General features: G+C 36.1%; 1 protein-coding gene across 1 annotated transcript; it reads left to right on the forward strand.

Moving 5' to 3' along the window:
* The first annotated feature begins 1,201 nt into the window (after positions 1-1,201).
* Positions 1,202-22,010, forward strand: LOC148939650 (uncharacterized). Its single transcript, XM_089106936.1, has 2 exons — positions 1,202-1,246; positions 21,648-22,010. The coding sequence occupies exons 1-2, from the start codon at positions 1,202-1,204 to the stop codon at positions 22,008-22,010; spliced, it is 408 nt and encodes a 135-aa protein (XP_088963062.1).
* The last annotated feature ends 930 nt before the right edge of the window (positions 22,011-22,940 follow it).

Raw genomic sequence — 22,940 nt, forward strand, 5'->3', positions numbered from 1 at the left:
TCTTTTTTAAATCAGGAGCGACATTAAGCCTAACAAAAACAGAAATAAAGTCAAATATTGATCCAAGCGTAAAACCAATATAAATTTCAATCAATGCATAAAATAAATCCAAAACAAACAGAAATTACGATTAACACTAAAGTCAAATTCTAATCGAACAGAAATTACCAAAAACAGGAGTAAGGTTAACACCTCCTATCATGGTTGCAGCGGTAGCTGCAACCTAGTAAAGAGCGAACCACAGCCCATAGTAATCAAAAGTTGAAAAACGTGTTTTCAAAAAAACTGTCTAGTGAGAAAAAATTTCCATTTGACACTGAATCAGGAATGGTAGCTATTTTTTCGGTTAATGTTAGAAGTAAAAGTTTATTGCGAAAAGAAATTTATGGTGATTTCGAGAAAGAGCTTGAAACCCCTTGAAAATGGCTTCGAGTCGAAATAAAAAGTACCCCATTGGAATCAGCATGGTCGAAAACCCTTTTTGGGATGATTACAGTCCCCCACCTTGAACACCAGGGAAAATGACTTTTTTGCATGGGTGGCACTGATCTGTCTCACTTTTTTCTTTTTTTTTCTAGAAGGGCCAGGGGGTGGCCAGAGCATCATAGAGATGCGTGTAATATCTAATTCGAAAGGGAATTAAATTCGTAAGTGCCCTTTGTAAGTAACCAAAAAGATTGGAGGGCAAATAGCCTCCCCTCCCTAAAGTCCCCCTCCCCCCAACTAGTCCTATAAAAATTTTTAGATAGCCATTTTCTTTAACATAGTTCAAAGGTCCAATATATATGGTTTTGATGATGATATGGCCCTTCATAGTCCCTGGGGAAGGGCAGTATGTGGTATCGGGTGTATCGATATCCCGCATATCGGTATCGTACATTTTGGTATCGTAAATATCGTATGGGGAACATTGGTATCTGCTGTTGTTTTTTTTCAGCCATTTTGTAGGCTAATTTTTTAAAGTCTTTCTAAGCAAGCTATCATGGTTGCAGCGGTAGCTGCATCAGTAAAGAACGAAGCACAACCCATAGTAACCAAAATGTAAAAAACGCGTCTTGAAAAAAACTGCTAAGTGAAAAAAATTTCCATCTGACTCTGACTCAGGAACGTTAACTATTTTTTCGGTTCGTCTTAAAAGTAAAAGTTTATTGCGGAAGGAAATTTACGTTGATTTCGGAAAAAAGCCTCACCCCCCTTGAAAATGGCGTCAGATCAAAATGAAAAGTGTGCCAATGGAATCAACATGGTTAAAACCTTGTACAGGAAAGTTACAGTCCCCCTCCCTGAACAGAAAGGAAATTTTTTTTTTGCATCGGTTGCACTGATCTGTTTCCCGTCCTTTTTTTTTATTTTATTTTTTTTTTTTTTTAAATGTATAGCGGGCTACCAGAACATCATAAATTGATTCTTAATCGCTCAATCTAAAGCTATCTCTCATATCTACGGGCTTTTTATAAATTCTGCCATCTGCAAGTGCCATATGGCACTAAAATGGCATTTCTTGCGCCATTTCCCAAGGGGTGACACTAGCAGGCTACAAGAACACCATTGACAGATCTTTTAGTGCTCTTGTAAAAGATATTGCACATATCTACGTCTTTCATATAAATTCCACCATCATCAAGTTCAAATTACACTAAAAACGGCACTTTTGGTGCCATGTCTCAAGTGGAAAAGCTGCAATGTAAAAAAAGAAATTGATTTCCAACAAAATTTTTTGCTTGAATTCAAACAAGTAAAAAAAAAATCCAATTTTTCTGAAAGAGACCGAAGCTTAATTAGTCCCCCCCCCCATGCCCTTTTTCCCCACACCCATCTGATAAACATTTGGAGATAGTCATTTTGTTAAAAATAGTTCAAATATCAGATAGTAAAAACTCCGAGGTTGACACAAACTCATTTTTTTTACTTTGATATTGTTACTTTGATACCAGTTTTGATACTTTGATGAACAATTGATCTTTTTTTTAAGTTTGATTTTAAAATAAGGAATTTTTGAAAACTTAAAACTTTTTTCAGTCCAAAACGAAAAAAAATTAATAAAAACAAACTTTCCGAAAAACAACTTTTTCAAAGAAAAGTAAAGGCCATTTTAAACTTAAGCTCAGCAGATACAAATACCTTTTAAAATTCAAACTTTTAAAACGACTAGAAATTACTATTAAAGAATAAATGAAACCCAAAACGAACAGAAATTAAATAAACAACCAATGCAAAAACATGCAAAGAGTAATAATATAAATGAATAAATAAATCTTAAAGCGAGTAATGCTTAGATTGAATATGAAAATCAACCTTAAAACGAAAAAAAAAACATTTTTCTGATAAAGTATAAATGAAACTTAAAATGAACAGAAACTAAATAAACAATCAATGCAAACAAACATACAATAAATATTAATGTATATTAATAAATAAATCTTAAAACGAGTAAAGCTTTAATTGAATATGTAAATCAAGATTGAAAAGAACAAAACTCACTCCTCACCCGAGTTTGTTTATAACCTCCTTCTCTCACTGTAAAAATTTGAAACCTACTGCGTCAGTGGCGCGTTAATGAAAAATCTAATCGTTTTGAACAGTATTGGATAATATAAAAATCCTCAAATTTAACATTTTATTTAAAATGATATTAATTGTTGAAAGATCCTTCAGTTCAAGAATTTATATCACTGTAATTTTATTTTTTTTTTCAATATTGTAAGAACTGGAAAAGAAAATATTTGTAATATAATTAGCTTTCAGTTAAGCGCCAAGAACGCAGTAGGCTTTTGGTTTTTATTTACAGTTAGGAAAGGAGGCAGTATACAAACACTTGTTTGTAGTGAAACTATATTTGTCTTTAACAACTTTAAAAAGAGCTAATAAATTGAACTGAATATTTTATGTATAATGATATTAATTGCTGAAAGCTCATCAGTTCAAAATTTTGTTATAATTTTAATGTTTATTTTCAACAATAAGTACAAAAGAAAATATTTGTGATAAAATTGATTTTCAATAAAGCGCCAATGACGCAGTAGGTTTTAGACTTTTACAGTGAGAGAAGGAGGTCATACCCAAACTCTTGTTTGTAGTGATTTTTGTTAGTTTCAAGCTTGATTTGCATATTGAATTTAAGTTTCACTGGTTTCAAGATTTATTTATTAATTTATATTAATATTTATTGTATATTTTTAGCGTTCTGTTCGTTTTAAGTTTCATTTATACGTAATAATATAAGGCTTTTAAGGCTTTAAAAAAAAACTTTTTCGTAGAAACCTCAAAAAGGGCTTATTCGATTTGAAATTCAAAGAGCTAGTGGCCTTTTTAATAGTCGAAAGTCTTTTGAGGGCAACTAACCCCCTCTCACGCCCACTATATCCCCAAACATATCCAATCAAAATTTTGAGACAGTCATTTTGTTCAACGTAGTTGGAAGTTCTGGAAATCAAGTCTTTAAGGATGACAACCCCTACAGCCCTCACGGCAAGGGTTATAAGTTATGCTCTGAGGGCATATAAGGTTTTCATAGAAAGTATTGTCGCAGAAACTTCAAAAAGGGCTCGTTCGATTGGAAATTGAAATGGTTAGTGCCCTTTTTAATAGTCAAAAGGAATTGGAGGGCAGCTAACCCCCCTCTCACACCCACCATTTATCGAAACACATTCAATCAACATTCGTATCGAAGGAGTTGTCGCGGAAACTTCGAAAAGGGTTCATTTGATTAGAAATTGGAATAGCTAGTGCCCTTTTTAATATTTGAAAGTGATTGGAAGGCAGATAACACCCCTTCCACGCCCACCATTTCCCCCAACACATCTAATCAAAAATTTGAGATAGCTGTTTTGTTCAACGTAGTTGAAAGTTCTGGAAATTCGGTTTTTGAGGTTTACAACCCCCCCCCCCTCACATCCCTCAGGGCAGGGATTGAAAGTTATGCCCTGGTGGCATATAAGATTTTTAGAAAGTGTTGTCGTAGAATTCGATTGGAAATTGAAATGGCTAGTGCCCTTTTTAATAGTCGAAAGTGATTGGAAGGCAACTAACACCCCTTCCAAGTCCACCATTTCCCCAAACACATCCAATCAAAATTTTGAGATTGCTAATCTGTTCAACGCAGTTGAGACTTCCGGAAATTATGTCGTTGAACAGGACACTCTCCTCAGCTTAAGTTTAAAATGGCCTTTACTTTTCTTTGAAAGACTTATTTTATGGAAAGTTTTTTTTTATTATTTTTTTTTCGTTTTTGATTGCAAAAAACTTCTGTTTTTTAAAAATTCCTTATTTCAAAATCAAACTTAAAAAAAAATCAAATATTCATCAAAGTATTAAAACTGGTATCAAAGTAACAATATCAAAGTAATAAAATGGGTTTGTGTCAACCTCGGAGTTTTTATTATCTGATGTTTGAACTATTTTTAACAAAATTACTATCTCAAAATTTTTATCAGATGGGTGTGGGGAAAAAGGGCGGGGGGGGGGGGACTAATTAAGCTTCGGTCTCTTTCAGAAAAATTGGATTTTTTTTACTTGTTTGAATTCAAGCAAAAAATTCAAGAAAAAGGGCGTGGGGGGGGACTAATTAAGCTTCAGTCTCTTTTGATTCTTTAAAAGTGAACTAGAACTTTCTATTTTCAATCAAATGAGCCGTCTCTGAAGTTTATAAGAGTATCCATTCTATAAGAACCATATATATTCCCAGAGTATACTTACAACGCCTGTCCCTGGGCCCTGGGGGTTGTGTCAACCCTGGTGTTTTAAGATCTGATGGTTGAACTATTTTTATCAAAATGGTGACCTCAAATTTTTATCGGATGGGTTTATCCAGCCGATAAACCGTAAGGCTTGGAGGGCGGGAGGGGCTAGTCGCCATCCGATCTTTTTTCACTCTGAGAAAATGAACAAAAGCTTTTAATTTCCATTCAAATGAACCCTCTGTTAAGTTTGTAAGTGCAACCCTTTCATAAGAACCACATACGGCCCCAGGATATAGCTTACAATGCCGGCTCCCCGGGCCCTGGGAGATGTGTCGACACCGTAGTTTTTGTTATCAGATCTTAGAACTAATTTGAAGAAATGACTCTCTCAAAGTTCTAATCGGACGGGTTTGAGCAAAATAGGGAGTGGAGAGGGGGGCTAGTTGCCCTCCGATCTCTTTTGACTCTTAAAAAGTGAACGAGAACGTTCAATTTCCAATCATATGAGCCCTCCGAAGTTTATACGAGCATACCTTCCATAAGAACCATATATGCCCCCAGAGCAATACTTGCAACGCCTGCCCCGGGTCTTGTGGGGGAGGGGTTATGTCGACACATTAGTTTTTTTTATCTTACCTTTGTACGATTTTTAACGAAAGGTCTAGCCGCAAAAGAGTTTTTGTTATATGATCTTTGAACTATTTTTAACAAAAGGCCTACCTCAAATTTTTTATCAGATTTATTTGGGTAAAAAGGGCTTGGGGGGCAGTTGCCCTCCGATCACTTTTGACTCTTAAAAAGGACACTAGAACTCTCAATTTCCAATCGAATTAGCCCCCTTTGAAGTTTATACGACGACCCCTTCTATATGAAGTGCCTCTGGGGAAAAAATAAATAAATGGAGTGTGGGGGGACGCTAGCTGCCCTCCAATCACTTTTGACTTTTTATAAGTGAATTACAACTTTCAATTTCGATACAGGAATTTTTCTTATCTGACCTTTGAACTATTTCTAATGAAATGGCTATTATAAAAATTTTATTGGACTGGCTGGGGAAAAAAGGGTGTGTGGGGGGGCTAGTTGCCCTTGGATATATTTTAACTCTTAAAATTGAACTATAACTTTAAATTTCCAGTCAAATGAGCCCTCTCTGAAGTTTATACGAGCATCCCTTTCATAAGAACTATATACGCCCCCAGGACAACACTTACAACGCCTATTCCCCTGGCCTTGAGGGGAGTTTTTGTTAATTAATTTTTGAACAATTTCCAAAAAAACTGGCTATCTCAAAATTTGTAGTGGATGGGTTTGGGGAGAAAAGAGTATGGGGGGTTAGTTATCCTTAACTCTCTTGACTCTTAAAAAGTGAAGTAGAACTTTCAATTTCCAATCAAATGAGTCCTCTATGAAATTTATACGAGCATCCCTTTTATAAAAACCATGCATGCCGTTGGGGCATAACTTACAACGTTGTGACGTCATCTGACGTCACAGCGTTGTGATGACATCTGAGTTTTTGTTATCTGACTTTTGAGAAATTCTTAACTTAATGGCTATCTCACAATTTTTTTGGATGCATTTGGGAAAAATGGGGTATGGGGGGCTAGTTGCCCTCCAATCTCTTTTGACTCTAAAAAAACTGAACTAGAACTTTCAATTTCCAATCAAATGAGCCATCTCTGAAGTTTTTACGAGCATCCCTTCAATAAGAGCCATATTGTTCTCCCAGGGCAAAACTTACAAAACCTACCCTCGGGCCCTGGGGGGCTCTGTCGGCCCTGGAGTTTTCGTTATATGGTCTTTGAACTATTTTAAAAAAAAAGCTATCTCACAGTTCTTATTGGATGGGTTTGAGGAAAAAAGGGCGTGGAGGGAGGGGGGCTAGATGCCCTCTAATTTCTTTTGACTCTAAAAAAACTGAACTAGAACTTTTAATTTCCAATCAAATTAGCCATCTCTGAAGTTTTTACTAGCATCCCTTCAATAAGAACCATATTATTCCCCAGGGCATAACTTACATTACCTGCCCTCGGGCACTGGGGGCTGTGTCGACCCCAGAGTTTTCGTTATAAGGTCTTTGAACTATTTTTAAAAAAAGCTATCTCACAGTTCTTATCGGATGGGTTTGAGGAAAAAAGGGCGTGGAGAGGGGGCCTATTTGAAAAAAGCTATCTCACAGTTCTTATCGGATGGCTTTGAGGTAAAAAGGACGTGGAGAGACGGGGGCTAAGTGCCCTCCAATCTCTTTTGACTCTTAAAAAGTGAACTAGAACTTTCAATTTCCAATCAAATGAGCCCTATTTGAAGTTAATACGAGCATCCCTTCAATAGGACCCATATATGCCCCAAGGGCATAACTTACAACGCCTGTCCCCGGGCCCTGGGTGTTGTGTCGACACCGGAATTTTTGTTATATGATCGTTGAACTATTTTTAACAAAATAGTTATATTAAAATTTCTATTGGATGCATTTGGAAAAAAGAGTTTGGGGGGGGGAGCTGTTTACCCTACAATATCTTTCAACGCTTAAAAAGTGAACTAGAACTTTCGATCTCCAATCAAATGAGCCCTCTCTGAAGTTTATACGAACATTCCTTCCATAAGAACCATATATGCCCCCAGGGCATAACTTATAACCCTTGCCCCTGAAGACTGTGGGGGGAGTGTCCTGCTCAAACACATAATTTCTAGAACTTTTAACTACGTTGAACAAATTGGCAATATCAAAATTTTGATTGGATGTGTTTGGGGAAATGGTGGCCGTGGAAAGGGTGTCAGTAGCCTTAGAATCACTTTTGACTATCAAAAAGGTAACTAGCCATTTAAATTTGTAATCGAATGAGCCCTTTTTGAAGTTTTTAAGACAACACTGTCTATAAACAACCTTATATGGCCCCAGGGCATAACTTACAACCCTTGACCTTAGGGCTGTGGGGGGTTGTCATCCTCAATGAAATCATTTCCAGAACTTAAAACAACGTTCAATAAAACGGCTGTCTCAAAATTTTGTTTGGATGTGTTTGGGGAAAAGGTGGAAGTGAGAAGGGGGTCAGTTACCCTCCAATCACTTTCGACTATTAAAAAGGCACTAGCCCTTTGAATTTCCAATCGAATAAGACTTTTTTTTAAGTTTCAACGACGACGCCTTCTATAAAAAACTTTATATGCCCCCGGGGCACAAATTACAACCCTTGCCCTGAAGGCTGTGGGGGAGTGTCCTCCTCAAAAACATAATTTCTATCTGGAAACCAATTACGATGACAAAATGGCTATCTCAAAATTTTGATTGAATGTGTTTGGGGAGATGGTGGGCGTGGAAGGGGTGTCAGTTGCCTTAGAATCACTTTTGACTATCAAAAAGGTAACTAGCCATTTAAATTTGCAATCGAATGAGCCCTTTCTGAAGTTTTTACGACAACGCTGTCTATAAAAAACCTTATATGTTCCCAGGGCATAACTTACAACCCTTGTCCTGAGGGCTGTGGGTGGTTGTCATCCTCAAAGACCTAATTTCCAGAGCTTAAAACTACGTTTAATACAATGGCTATCTCAAAATTTTGATTGGATATGTTTTGGGAAAAGGTGGGCGTGAGAGGGGGGTTAGTCGCCCTCCAATCACTTTCGACTATTAAAAATGGTGCTAGCCCTTTGAGTTTCCAATCGAATGAGCCTTTTTTGAAGTTTCTACGACTACACCTTCTATAAAAAAACTTTATATGCCCCCAGGGCACAACTTTCAACCCTTGCCCTGAAGGCTGTGGGGGAGTGTCCTCCTCAAAAACATAATTTCTATCTGGAAACCAATTACGCTGAAAAAATGGCTATCTCAAAATTTTTATTGGATGTTTTTGTGGAAATTGCGGGCGGGGAAGGGGTGTTAGTTGCCTTCCAATCACTTTCGACTATTGAAAAGGGCACAGGCCACTCTAATTTCCAATTGAATGAGGGCTTTTCGAAGTTTCTACGACAACTTCTTCGATGTTAAGTGCCCTTCTCTAAAGAAAAAAAAAATAATAAATAATGTATTATGCCAACATCGTTCTTATATGCCCCCCGGGCATAACTTAAAAACCTTGCCCTGAGGGTTGTGGGGGAGTGTCCTCCTCAAAAATATATTTTCTATCTGGAAATCAACTACGCTGAACAAAATGGTTATCTCAAAATTTTGATTGGATGTGTTTTGGGAATCATGGGGTTGGGGGGGGGGAGCGGGCTAGTTACCCTCCAATCACTTTCAACTATTAAAAAGGGCACTAGAACTCTCTATTTCCAATCAAATGAGCCCCCTTTGAAGTTTATACGACGACCCCTTCCATATGAAGTGCCTCTGGGAAAAAAATAAAACATTGGAGCCGTGTGGCCTTTACTATAGGCAACGCTATAGCGTTGCCTCTGAATGGCAAGGTACTGAACCTAGGGGATGAACAAAAGGAACTCAAGACTTACCTAAAACTCCTTAGGGACTCCTAAAACTCCTTGGTTGTAACTTGAAACAAAGCACAGAGCCATTGCAAGCGGTAAAACAAATAGTTTATCAATAACAATCTTGCTCGTTCCCTCTGCTGCAGTCACAATACAAAAATAAATAAAGAAATGAAAAAAGAAAAAATCTTAATATAATTATTTTTTCTTATTTTTCATCTATTAAACTACAGCCGACAAATCTATCGAAAAACAATAAATGCGAAATGAAGAAAATTAAATAAGAATGTTAACATTCCAGGCATCATGGTTGGCATCAACAAGTTGTGGCTATTGCCAACTTCAGAGTATCAAAGCATTCGTCTTCAAATTTTGCCCATTGTGAATGTTGCAATTTTTCTACATCTGACCACAGTCTTATTAATCGCTCGACAAGACACGATTCTTATTTTTCTGCAACTTTTCTTGTGGTCAATTTAGAACTGTTAACTAATACTTTTTTTCTTTATCCAGATATTCAATTGCTGGGAATAACTCCTTTTGCCTTTGGTGTCTATCCTGGTCTTTCCCTCTTTTGGCACTTGGGACCTAGCTATTCGTGAACTTGTTGGAAAGTTACCTCCAACGTACGAATCAGTCATTTTGTGAGTTGATTTAAATTTAGTTTGGCCGAGCGCTGAAGCTATTTTTGCACTTTTTAAGGGTGTTTTAAAAGATTGTAACCCTAAGATTGAATTACCTTTTGTTGGTATTGAGGGAAGAGAGCTTTCCGTCGACTCAATGGTTAACCCATAATTGTTCATATTTGGCCTACATATTTCCTTTTATCTCCTAGGAGAGCTGGAACGTGCTTTTTTTGCAGATACGTCTGCCATTAATCTTTAATTTTAAAATGGTTTCTAAGTTCCAAATTATTGGTACAGCTGTGTCAAGTTTCATTAAAATTTCAATGTTATTTGGTCATGACACACTTCTTTACTTTCACAATCGTGAGTGGCAGACTCAATAATGCCACTCAACCAAAATGACGATATGCCACTGCTATGATGACTATCAACTACACATAATGCAACATTTCAATAATATCTTCAATGTCCGGTAATGTTAACCTTAAATGTTGAATATCAGTTTAATTTTCCGAAGTATTTTCGCTCTCAATTTGTTTGTTTATTCCCTTTTATTTTTCTTAGGCTATGCATAGCTTCCTTTTTATCAAAATCCCCCTCTTTGGTATAATGTATTTTTCTTAGGTGATGCTAAGCTTACAAAATTTTTCAATTTTCAAAATAGTTTTTTTTTTTAACTCTATGCTTCTTTGCGCAATTTAAAGTGGCTCCTTTTGGCTGAATAAGCCCCAATCATAGGCAGCGCAATAGCGCTGCCTAAATAAAGAACGATGTTGGCACAACGTATTATTTTTATTTCATGGTTTTAGACCAGGGCACTTCGTATCGAAGGAGTTGTCATAGAAACTTTGGAAAGGGCTCATTCTATTGGAAATCGGAGTGGCTTATGCCTTTTTCAATAGTCGAAAGTGATTGGAAGGCAACTAACACCCCTTCCATGCCCACCATTTCCCCAAAAACATCCAATCAAAATTTTGAGATAGCCATTTTGTTCAACATAGTTGATTTTCTCATAGAAAATATGTTTTTGAGGAGGACACTCCCCCACAATCCTCAGGGCAAGGGTTTTAAGTTATGCCCTGGAGACATTATAAGAACGATGTTTTATTTTTATTATTTTTTCCTTTAGACCAGGGTTACTTCGTATCGAAGAAGTTGTCGTAGAAACTTCGAAAAGAGCTCATTCAATTGGAAATTGGAGTGGCTTGTGCCCTTTTTGATATTTGAAAGTGATTGGAAGGTAACTAACACCCCTTCCACGCCCACCATTTCCCGAAACATATGCAATCAAAATTACGAGATAGCCATTTTGTTCAGCGTAGTTTGTTTCAAGATAGAAATTATGTTTTGAGGAGGACACTCCCTCACAGCCTTCAGGGCAAGAGTTGTAAGTTATTCCCTGGGGGCATATAAGGTTTTTATAGAAAATATTGTAGTAGAAACTTCAAACAAGGCTTATTCAATTGGAAAATCAAAGGGCTAGCGCCTTTTAAATAGTTGAAAGTGACTGGAGGGCAACTAACACCCCTCTCACGCCCACTTTTTCCCCAAACACATCCAATCAAAATTCTGAGATAGTCATTTTATTCCACGCATTTTAAAGTTCAGGAAATTTTACCTTTGAGCTGGACACTCCCCTCACAGTCTTCAGGGCAAGGATTTTAACTTATGCCCTGGGGGCATATAAGGTTTTTATTGAAATCTTTGTCGTAGAAACTAGAAAAGGAGCTCATTCGATTGGAAATTCAAAGGGCTAGTGCCTTCTTTAATAGTCGAAAGTGATTTGAGGGCAACTAACCCCCCTCTCACGCCCACCTTTTCCCCAAACACATCCAACCAAAATTTTTGCATAGCCATTTTATTCAACGTAGTTGAAAGTTTTGGAAATTAGGTCTTTGAGGATTAAAACCCCTAACCCCCCCCCCCCCCCCGCCCTCAGGGCAAGGGTTGTAAGTTATGCCCTGGTAACATATAAGGTTTTTTATAGAAAGAGATTTATAGAAACTTCCAAATTAGCTCATTCAATTGGATATTGAAAGGGCTAGTGCCCTTTTTATAGTTGAAAGTGATTGAAGGGCAATTAGCCCCCCTTTCACACCCACCATTTTCTCCAACATATCCAATCAAAATTTTGAGATATCCATTTTGTTCAACGAAATTGAAAATTCTTAAAATTAGGTATTTTAGGAGGATAACTCCCTCAGAGCCCTCAGTGCAAGAGTTGTAAGTTATGCCCTGGGTGCATATAAGGTTTATGTAGAAGTTGTTGCAGAAATTTCAAAAGGGGGTCATATGATTGGAAATTGAAATTGCCCTTTTAATAGTCGAAAGTGAGTGGAGAGTAATTAACCCCCCTCTCACGCCCACCATTTCCCCAAGAACACCCAATCAAAGTTTATAGATAGCCATTTTGTTCAAAGTAGTTGAAAGTTCTGGAAATTATGTATTTAAGGATGACAAACCCCCCAGAGCCCCAGGGCAAAGGTTGTAAGTTATGCCCTGAGGGCATATAAGGTCTTTATTGAAAATATTGTCGTAGAAACTTCAAAAGGGCTCATTTGATTGGAAATTGAAAGGGCTGGTGCCTTTTTAATAGTTGAAAGTGATTGGAGAGTGACTACCGCCCCTTTAACGCCCACTATTTCCCCAAACACATCCAATCAAAATTTTGAGATAGCCATTTTGCTTAATGTAGTTGAAAGTTCTGTAAATTAGGTCTTAGAGGATGACAACCACCCTAATAGCCCTTAGAGCAAGGGTTGGAATTTACGCCCTTGGGGCATATAAGATGTTTTTAGAAAGCTTTGACGTAGAAACTCAAAAAAGGCTAATTCAATTTTAAATTGAGAGGGCTAGTGCCCTTTTTAATAGTCGAAAGTGATCGGAGTAACTAACCCCCCTCTCACGTCCACCATTCCTCCAAACACATGTAATCAAAATTTTCAGGTAGCCATTTTGTTCAACGTAGTTAAAAGTTCTGGAAATTAGGTCTTTGAGGATGACAACTTCCGCCCCAGCCCTCAGGGCAATGGTTGTAAGTTATGTCTTGGGGGCATATAAGGTCTTTATTGAAAATATTGTCGTAGAAACTTCAAAAGGGCTCATTTGATTGGAAATTGAAAGGGCTGGTGCCTTTTTAATAGTTGAAAGTGATTGGAGAGTGACTACCGCCCCTTTCACGCCCACCATTTCCCCAAACACATCCAATCAAAATTTTGAGATAGCCATTTTGCTTAATGTAGTTGAAAGTTCTGTAAATTAGGTCTTAGAGGATGACAAACACCCTAATAGCCCTTAGGGTAAGGGTTGTAATTTATGCTATTGAGCATATAGGGTGTTTTTAGAAAGCGTTGTCGTAGAAACTCAAAAAGTTCTCATTCGATTGGAAATCGAAAGGCCTAGTGCCCTTTTAATAGTCGAAAGTAATTGGAAGGCTTGACATTTTTATAGTAAAGATCGATGTGGGTATAATGTATTATTTTTTGTTGTTTTTTAGACACGGGCACTTCGTATCGAAGTAGTTGTCGTAAAAATTTCGAAAAGGGCTGATTCGATTGAAAATAGAAAGGGATGATGCCCTTTTTAATAGTTAAAAGTGATTCGAAGATAATTAATCCACCTCCCAAGCCACCCTCCCATTTTCCCATCATGTTTAGAAAATAAATGTTGCCTTAAGATTAAATCAAAAGTGTAAGTGCATCCAAGCTATCAAAGATAGTAAACAGATTTTTTTTGTGAATGGTATCAAGTTTTCCGTTTCAGGTCATCTAGAAGAGGTATGAAACTAAATTAAACAGTACTATTTGTGTCCAGGTTTTTAAAAGGGTGTATCTTGTTAAAAATTGCTGAATATTTTTCCCAGCATACAAATAGCAGGCCAAACTATAAAGTCTTAAAAAACCGAAAAGATTTAAAGTATTATTTTCTTTTTCCCTGAAAAGACTATGTCAATATAAAACGAACAGAAATTAATTAAAAAACTTTTTCCACAAAATATGTTTTTCAAAGAAAAGTAAAGAACTCCATTAAACAGAAAATGAGCAAAAATAAAATCAAATAATCTACGAAGTGTGAAACTACCACAAATCAATATCGATAAATAAATGAAACCCAAAACGAACAGAAATTACAACAAATAGCCGACTCAAACTCAAAACAAGCAGAAATCTCGTACATATACTGATATTTATATTTAGTAATCGAAACTTTTCAACTCTGTCGCTCCACCCCATTATCTGTACATATCGACGTTTTGGAAAATACTCACAAATTCTGACAAGTCAAAAATTCATTCAGTCTTCTTCTGGTTTGCAAAATATCTTTTACGTTTTCCCTCTTGGACCCGTAACTCTTATCTAATTAGAAAATTTAGCATTTCTGACCCCATTCTAGCTATGGAAAAGCGAATTCGGGCCTATAATTCCCGTTTAATGAAGTTGAACCATCCATGGTTGTCAGTATTGGCCGTCAGTATACCGTCAGTATTAGTTAAGATGTATTTGTTGTGTGTTTTTTTGTTTTTTTTAATTGTTTGTTTTCACGCTTAGTGTAATTGTTGCGGTTTTTAAACTGACTGATGATTTAGTCTCTTTTCTTATGAGTCCAATTTAAGTGACACTGGTTATTCTCAATTTTGGTGTCAATTTTTTTTATTTGATAATATATTGTGTATATTACTAATAATTTAATTGTTTATTAATTATCGGTTCTTTTAAACATATTGCTTTAAGTAAAGTTGTAAAAGGATCCGTGATTGAATAATTTCCTTGTTTCTGTTATTTATGTATATCGGCGTAAATGAATCATTTGTTGAGAGTGATCTGAGTTCAAGACCAGCGGGCGAAAGTGTTGTTTAATTTTTTTTACCATTTCTTGTCATATTTACACTAGTTGATATGATACCACATGTATAACTCCTAAGTTTATTTGTATTGCATTTTTTTCTTATTGCTCCGTCTTTTCATTTTTTGTATGACGGGTTTTCCAATAAATAATAATAATAATACTATATACAAGAATGTTGACAAAAATTTGTATCACCAGTATCCCAGGAATAGTCTATGGAATTAAGTTGAATATTTCAGGACATGTTGAGGGGGGTGCTTAACTAAGCAAAATACAAAATGTGCATGCTACTACAATTACTAAAAGTAATAATGCTTCTACAACTTCTGGCACTTCTACGATTGCTACTGCTACAACGACTACTATGACGACTATATCTATTACTACCGAAGCTCAGGGTATTAGAATGAAACTTTCAGGGAATGTTATCAAGAAAAGTTCATTTTAGAGCATCGAGTTAAAACTTTCAGCGCAGGCTGAACCAACCAAAAGGTACTATACGCACATACTACCCTTACTACTTTTTCTTTTAATACTAGTACTAATACTATTCTTAGGCTAAGGGTGTTAAGGAGATGTTCTAAAAAATGTCAGGAGGAGTCCCCTTGACATTTTCCACATCTTGGCATCAAGCCAAGGTTTAATTGTAGAAAATAAAAACCGATAGTACGAGTGAGTGAGAGGCAAATTTGGCATGACCCCTTTTTAGGATTGTATTAAACAATATTGTTTCACTTGCTGATAGATGAGTCTATCATTCATCATTCGTCCATATATCATTCACAGGGCAAAACTAAGAAAGGTAGTTATACAACTAAGGGATGAACCTTTGGATTGATTTTGGGTTGAAGCGTGACGGAAAATGTCCACTGGACTTTTATGCAAAATAGGAGACTGAATTTGCTTGTACTCACTGGCGAACAAGTGATCTAAGCTTAATAGGCTTCGCCACTTGTAGTCTAAAGGCAGATTACCGTGCCAAAGGATTTAAACATGACCAATCAGTCCCCCGGATGCGCAGGCGAATGAAGAGACCTATAGTTTTTCAAGTGTTTGGTTAATTAAATTAAGTTGATGTATGATCCTTCACCAAAAATATAGAATTTGGTTGAATCAACACCAAAAAGTCAGCTATCAGAGGCAACGCTGTAGCATTGCCTATAATAAAGGCCATACGGCTCATATGTTTTATGTATTTATTATTTTTTCCAAGAGGCACTTCCTATGAAAGGGGTTGTCGTAGAAACTTCAAAGGGGGCTCATTCAATTGGAAATCGAGAGTTCTAGTGTCCTATCTAATAGTCAATAGTGATTGGAGGGCAACAAGCCCTCCCCCCCACGCCCATCATTCCAATCAAAATTTTGAGATAGCCATTTTGTTCAAAGTAGTTGATTTCCAGATAGAAAATATATTTTGAGGAGGATAGTCCCCCACAACCCTTAGGGCAAGGGTTTTAAGTTATGCCCTGGGGGCATATAAGGCTTTTTATAGAAGGCGTTGTCATAGAAACTTCAAAACAGCCTCATTCGATTGAAAATTCAAAGGGCTACTGCCCTTTTTAATAGTCGAATGTGATGGGAGGGCAACTACCCCCCCCCCCACGCCCATCATTTCCCCAAACACATCCAATCAAAATTTTGAGATAGCCATTTTATTCAACGTAGTTGATTTCCAGATGAAAAATATGTTTTTGAGAAGGACACTTCCCCACAACCCGCAGGGCAAGGGTTTTAAGTTATGCCCTAGGGGCATATAAGGTTTTTATAGAAGGTGTTGTCTCAGAAACTTCAAAAAAGGCTCATTCGATTGGAAATTCAAAGAGACAGTGCCCTTTTTAATAGTCGACAGTGATTGGTGGGCAACTAGCCCCCCCCCCCCCCACACCATTCATTCCCCCAAACACATCCAATCAAAATTTTGAGATAGCCATTTTTTCAGTGCAGTTGATTTCCTCATAGAAAATATGTTTTTTAGCAGGAAAAACCCCCACAACCCTCAGGGCAAGGGTTTTTAGTTATGCCCTGGGGGCATATAAGGTTTTTTATAGAAGGTGTTGTCGTAGAAACTTCAAAAAAGGCTCATTCGATTAGAAATTCAACGGGCTAGTGCCCTTTTTAATATTCGAAAGAGATTGGAGGGCAACTAGCCCCCCCCCCACGCCCATCATTCCCCCAAACACATCCAATCAAAATTTTGAGACAGTCATTATTTTTAGCGTAGTTGATTTCCAGACAGAAAATATGTATTTATGGAGGACAAACCCCCACAACCCTCAGGGCAAGGGTTTTAAGTTATTCCCTGAGGGCATATAAGGTTTTTATAGAAGGCGTTGTCGTAGAAACTTCAAAAAATGCTCAATCGATTGGAAATTCAAAGGACTAGTGCCCTTTTTAATAATCGAAAAGTGAATGGAGGGCAAATAGCCCCCCCCCCACGCCCATCACTCCCCCAAATACATCCAATCAAAATTTTTAGATAGCCATTTTGTTCAAAGTAACTGATTTCCAGATAGAAAATATATTTTTGAGGAGGAAACTCCCCCACAACCCTTAGGGCAAGGGTTTTAAGTTATGCCCTGGGGCCATATAAGGCTTTTTATAGATGGCGTTGTCGTAGAAACTTCTAAACAGGCTCATTTGATTGGAAATTCAAAGGGCTACTGCCCTTTTTAAAAGTCGAAAGTGATTGGAGGGCAACTACCCCCCCCTCCAACGCCCTTCAATTCCCCATACACATCCAATCAAAATTTTGAGATAGCCATTTTATTCAGCGTAGTTGATTTTCAGATGGAAAATATGTTTTTGAGAAGAACACTTCCCCTCAACCCTCAGGGCAAGAGTTTCAAGTTATGCCCTGGAGGTATATAAGGTTTTTATAGAAGGTGTTGTCGTAGAAACTTCAAAAAAGGCTCATTTGATTTGACATTCAAAGGGATAGTGCCCTTTTTAATAGTCGAAAGTGATTGGAGGGCAACTAGCCCCTCCCCCCGGGCCCATCATTCCCACAATCATATCCAATCAAAATTTTGAAACTACCACAAAATTTTGAAACCAGCCATTTTGTTCAGCCTAGTTGATTTCCAGATAGAAAATATCTTTTTGAGGAGGAAACTCCCCCACAACACTCGGGGCAAGGGTTTTAAGTTATGCCCTGGGGGCATATAAGGTTTTTATAGAAGGCGTTGTCTTAGAAACTTCAAAAAAGGCTCATTCGATTAGAAATTCAAAGGGCTAGTGCCCTTTTTAATAGTCAAAAGTGATTGGGGGGCAATTAGCCCCCCCCCCCCAACGCCCATCATTCCCCCAAACACATCCAATCAAAATTTTGAGACAGCCATTATGTTCAGCGTAGTTGATTTCTAGATAGAAAATATGTATTTAAGGAGCACACTCCCCCACAACCCTTCGGGTAAGGGTTTTAAGTTATGGCCTGGGGGCATATAAGGATTTTATAGAAGGTGTTGTCATAGAAACTTCAAAAAAGGCTCATTCGATTGGAAATTCAAAGGGTTAGTGCCCTTTTATATAGTCGAAAGTGATTGGAGGGCAACTAGCCCCCCCCCCAAGCCCATCATTCCTGAAATATATCCAATCAAAATTTTGAGAAAGCCATGTGGTAACGTGGTTTTTATGGTATTGAAGTGATGTAGTAGTAAATGCCTTTAGTCTCCCTTTATACGAGATGTAGACTATGTCCTTAAGATATTTAATCTCTGGTAGCGTGCCTTAGGCTGTGACCGGATTAATCAGGCGTTCCAGTTGGGGTATTTTCGAGAGGCTAAAGATAGATCGTAGAAAGGTCGGCTATAACACAATACACTCAGTTAAGTTAACTTTTATTCAGTTAACATATAATAATACCAGATATATATATTCTACTGGGACTGGCTGTCCCAAGTAGACTACAAGTCTCAGAAAACTACAATAATATATATATATATATATATATATATATATATATATATATATATATATATATATATATATATATATATATATATATATATATATATATATATATATATAAGATACTTAGACACTTACAATGATCCGACAAGATTCCTAGGTATTTCTAAAACAACGGACCAGAGGTCAGTCCAGCATAAAGTTAGTATCCGTCTGCCCCTTCCCATAAAATGTATCTTTTATACATTTTTATCAACCACACCTTCCTGTACCCAACCGACGCAATAGCTAGGAAGTGACGATATCTCAATATCCCGTTAAGCAGAAACTTGGCAGGATATGTTCCTTATCTCAACAAAAAGTGGTATTTCTAAACTTTGTATTTGCGTCTTAATATATTTTTACTAAATTCCAAATTGACTTAATTAGAAGGCTAGCACAGCACAGTACTCCCCATTTAAAGAAGAGTTGTCCCAACTCTCCATATTTTACTTTTAAAACAACTTAATTTTGTACATAGTTACATGCTGCCATCTTTGGGTCATTCTTTGCATATACCCTCAGTGGGTTTCCTTAGGGTCATGTTTCTAGTCCATTATAGGCCATGTTCAGTTTTTTTTTGTCGAATGATTTCAATTTGAAATTCATCCTTGTTTCTTTTTTTCTATGTCTCTAGGACTGGAAAATACTCTGTTTACCCTTTTCATATGCATCTTCTGTTTTAGCTTGACCCCAAGCAGCTTAAGCATTATATTAGTGGCTCTGCTTAAATTAGATTTCAAGTTATATTAGAAATATTTATGAATTATTTAGGTTTAAATTTAATTCCCATTAATAATTTAATTTATCTGTGTGATGTGGTTGATATACCGTTTATTTTTCAGGTTTAGAAATGCCTTGGATAAATTACACATAATAATTTTTGTTTTTCAATTTTTATATATTTTTCCAGCACAAAGCATTTTCACATATTTCAATAACATACAGCCTTGAGGCTATGTAGCACATTCTTTAGGCCAAAATTAAGTTCTGATTTTATCTCACTTTCTGATGAACTTGTAATAAAGGGATTCAAAAAATGATTGACAAAAAATGGATCCGAAAGGATGTTATGAAAAATTTAATTTCCGAAAAAAAGCTATGGCTGTATCTAAAATAAATATTCACATTAGAATACACATAAAGCATAATTTTTTACATATACAGAAGAAAGAAACACTCAATTTGTAAAGTTTAATTACTTTTAATTAGTTTTCTCTCTTTTAATTACTCTACAAATAACGCTAATTAAATCGAAACATTATGTTTCTTGCTGGCGACTTGTTTCATTATCCTCTTCAACTTAATATAGGATTATTAAGTTGAAACAGTTGAAACAGATACACAAACAGATTGTTTCACAATAAAAAAATATTTATACGTTGACTCGAAGTCAAAAATTTATATATAACATTATATTACTAGTTAAAACTTAAAGAAAATTAAACATAGTATGTATATATATATATATATATAGATATATATATATATATATATATATATATATATATATATATATATATATATATATATATATATATATATATATATATATATATATATATATATATATATATATATATATATATATAAGCATAGTGTAATAACTTACACAAGTAATTTTTAAGTCGCAAAACTAGATAGGATATTTAACTACTGGTAAAAACTTAAAGCATTAAAAAGATAAAACACGGAATAGATTAGCATTAGAATTAATTCCAATTATTGTTTTGTTAATTGCTTATAAAGTATTAATTTAGAATACTTCTTGAGTGATACAAAAAGTAAAATAAAAAAAACTACTCAACTTATTAATTCACTATATTTACATGGATAGTTTAGGTTAAATATATATATATATAATATATAAACATATATATATATATTTTATATATATATATATATATATATATATATATATATATATATATATATATATATATATATATATATATATATATATATATATATATATATATATATATATATATATATATATATATATATATATATATATATATATATATATATATATATATATATATATATATATATATATATATATATTTAAAGAAGTTATGTTGATGCATAACTTAATTGTTAAAAACAAATAATAATTATGTACCCAAATAATTCATTTAATCACTTCAATATTTGTTCTTTGTAAAACTTTTAAATAAGTCTGTCAAGACTTTTATCTGATAAGTCTTAACTGCAATTAAAATATTTACGAAAAAAACAATAGACAAATAGATTTATACACTATAACTGATAACTGTGATTAGCCTTTATTTAAGGGGTTGGAAATAGTTCAAATAACATGATTTTGCTATTAAAATTTATATATTTACAATTTTTTTTTATGATAACAAATCCATATTTAGAAAGAGTTTTCAAAATATCTTTATAACTGTATATATTTTCTCAACAACATTTGTTACCATTATATAACTTTTCCATATACTACTATATTTATTTTCTTATCTTTGTTTTACAACTTTGGTTCTACTTCGAACCAACTGTGACATTAACTGTCGTTAGCTTACTATATGCCTGTTTGTTTATCTATACTTTTGAGCTTTTTAATTCTTTTCGAATTTTTTAGGCACTTGAGACAGTTTTATAACGTTTTGTCTGTAATCCCTTTTTTTCAGCTTTAATGTCCTTTTGGGATAAGGCTCCATTTACAGCTTAGATCTGATAAGCTAGAAATTTAGCTATTTGTCTTTTTACCTGTTTTGGCACTATCAATTGACTCGTGCCTGCACCCTGAAGGTTTGCTTACCATGACTGCCTTCTGGTATCTCTTATAGCATTTCTAAGTTCTCTTGTCATCAGCTACAGCTAAAAGGACTATTATGAACCTGCACACACAATAATTAATTATATCGTATAGTATTGCCGAACTTTTTTTGATTTGTGGCCACAGTTTTCTCTTTAATACTGCAAGTTGTTTGAAAATCTTTACGAAGACACCGTGGGTTGCGTCCAAGTCAACAGCAAACGGAGCACGACATTCGGCATCAAAACCGGTGTACACCAGGGATGTGCAGCTACCCTGGAACTGTTCAAGTGCGTGATAGACTATGTCATAACCCAAACAACAAATCAGCTATCCTTTTGTTTGCAGATTGGAGATCACATTCTCACGGACGCTGACTTCATAGATTATCTTGTTCTCGTTGCTGAATCGATCGACCAGTTGACTGACGCTCTGGAAGTCCTACAGGAAGAGGCAGCAAAGGTGGGGCTGAAAATAAACTGGCTTAAGACAAAGATAATGGCAATTGAGCCCCCAAGCCCATTCTCACCCCCTGAGAACATAATTGTTTGCGGAGCTCCTGTCGAAGTTGTAAATAACTTCACTTATCTTGGCTCCGTGTTGTCTAATGACGGCTCTATAGAGGAAGAGGTGTGCAGCCGAGTTTCAAAAGCCTCGTCTATCGTCGGAAGGCTCAACAATCTCTGGAGAATGCCGCATATACGTATCTAGACACACGAAGATGCGAATTTATAATGCATCCGTAGGCTCGGTCCTCCTTTATGCAGTGGAAACCTGGCCTCTCAAATCAACAATCATCAGAATGATAGACGTCTGCCAGACGAAACAGCTCCGTCGGATTCAGGGACTTTGATGGGAAGATTTTGTAAGCAACGCAAGGTTGCTCGCACTCACCTCCCAAGTGCCATTCTCCGTCCAAATAGCGCACCGTACTTTCAGATGGTTCGGACACCTCCTGCGCATGCCGACGACAACCCCAGCCCGAATAGTCTACGATTTTGACGCTAAAGCTAATGGCTGGTCTCACCCGAGGGGCAGACCTCAGACAAGGTGGAAGGATAGCCTCAACAAATTCCTCGAGATAGCTAACATCGCTGTCGAAGAGGCCCCATTAATAGCAGTAGACCGGTCAGCCTGGAGGAGAAGAGTTGCGACGATCTCTACGCCACCCCCAGCGTGGCAGGAGCCTTAGGTCAAGTCACAGTTTTCTCTTTGGCTATTCTGTTCTCAAACAAAGTGGCCCCTTTGCAGAAAATACCTTGCCTTCATGGCACACAGTAATTTATTTTTAGACATACAAGTGACAATGACTATTATCACTATGACTTCCCAACTTTTAGTGGTCTTGTCTTTAGGCCATGCTAGTCATTTTTCCTAAAACAACTCTCACATAAAGGAGCATAATTTTTCTGTATACTTGGAGTATATCTCTAATATTTGTAATGGTCTCGGCCCCAGTTAACCACTGTAACAGTGGCTCCGTAGTATTAATACTACTTATTTGTACCTATTTAGTACAATTTTCGTACTAGTCTTGTTCGGTCAGTTCAATATGCGCGTATAACAGATTTTAACTGACTCCGTTGAATTTTTTTTACTTTAATTTCGTCTTGCTATATTTTTAACTTGAACCCTTCTATT

This window comes from Artemia sp. Qi Xiang Cuo, chromosome 21 (assembly GCF_049724085.1).
Source record: "Artemia sp. Qi Xiang Cuo chromosome 21, ASM4972408v1, whole genome shotgun sequence".
In the NCBI taxonomy this organism is placed as follows: Eukaryota; Metazoa; Arthropoda; class Branchiopoda; order Anostraca; family Artemiidae; genus Artemia; species Artemia sp. Qi Xiang Cuo.

What these genes read in the sequence shown, in the direction of transcription:
- LOC148939650 (XM_089106936.1), top strand. Translation starts at nt 1,202, where the DNA reads ATGGCGTCAGATCAAAATGAAAAGTGTGCCAATGGAATCAACATG. An exon ending in GTGCCAATGGAATCAACATG is followed by an intron (nt 1,247 to 21,647) that starts GTTAAAACCTTG and finishes TTTTGTTTGCAG; the next exon opens with ATTGGAGATCACATTCTCAC.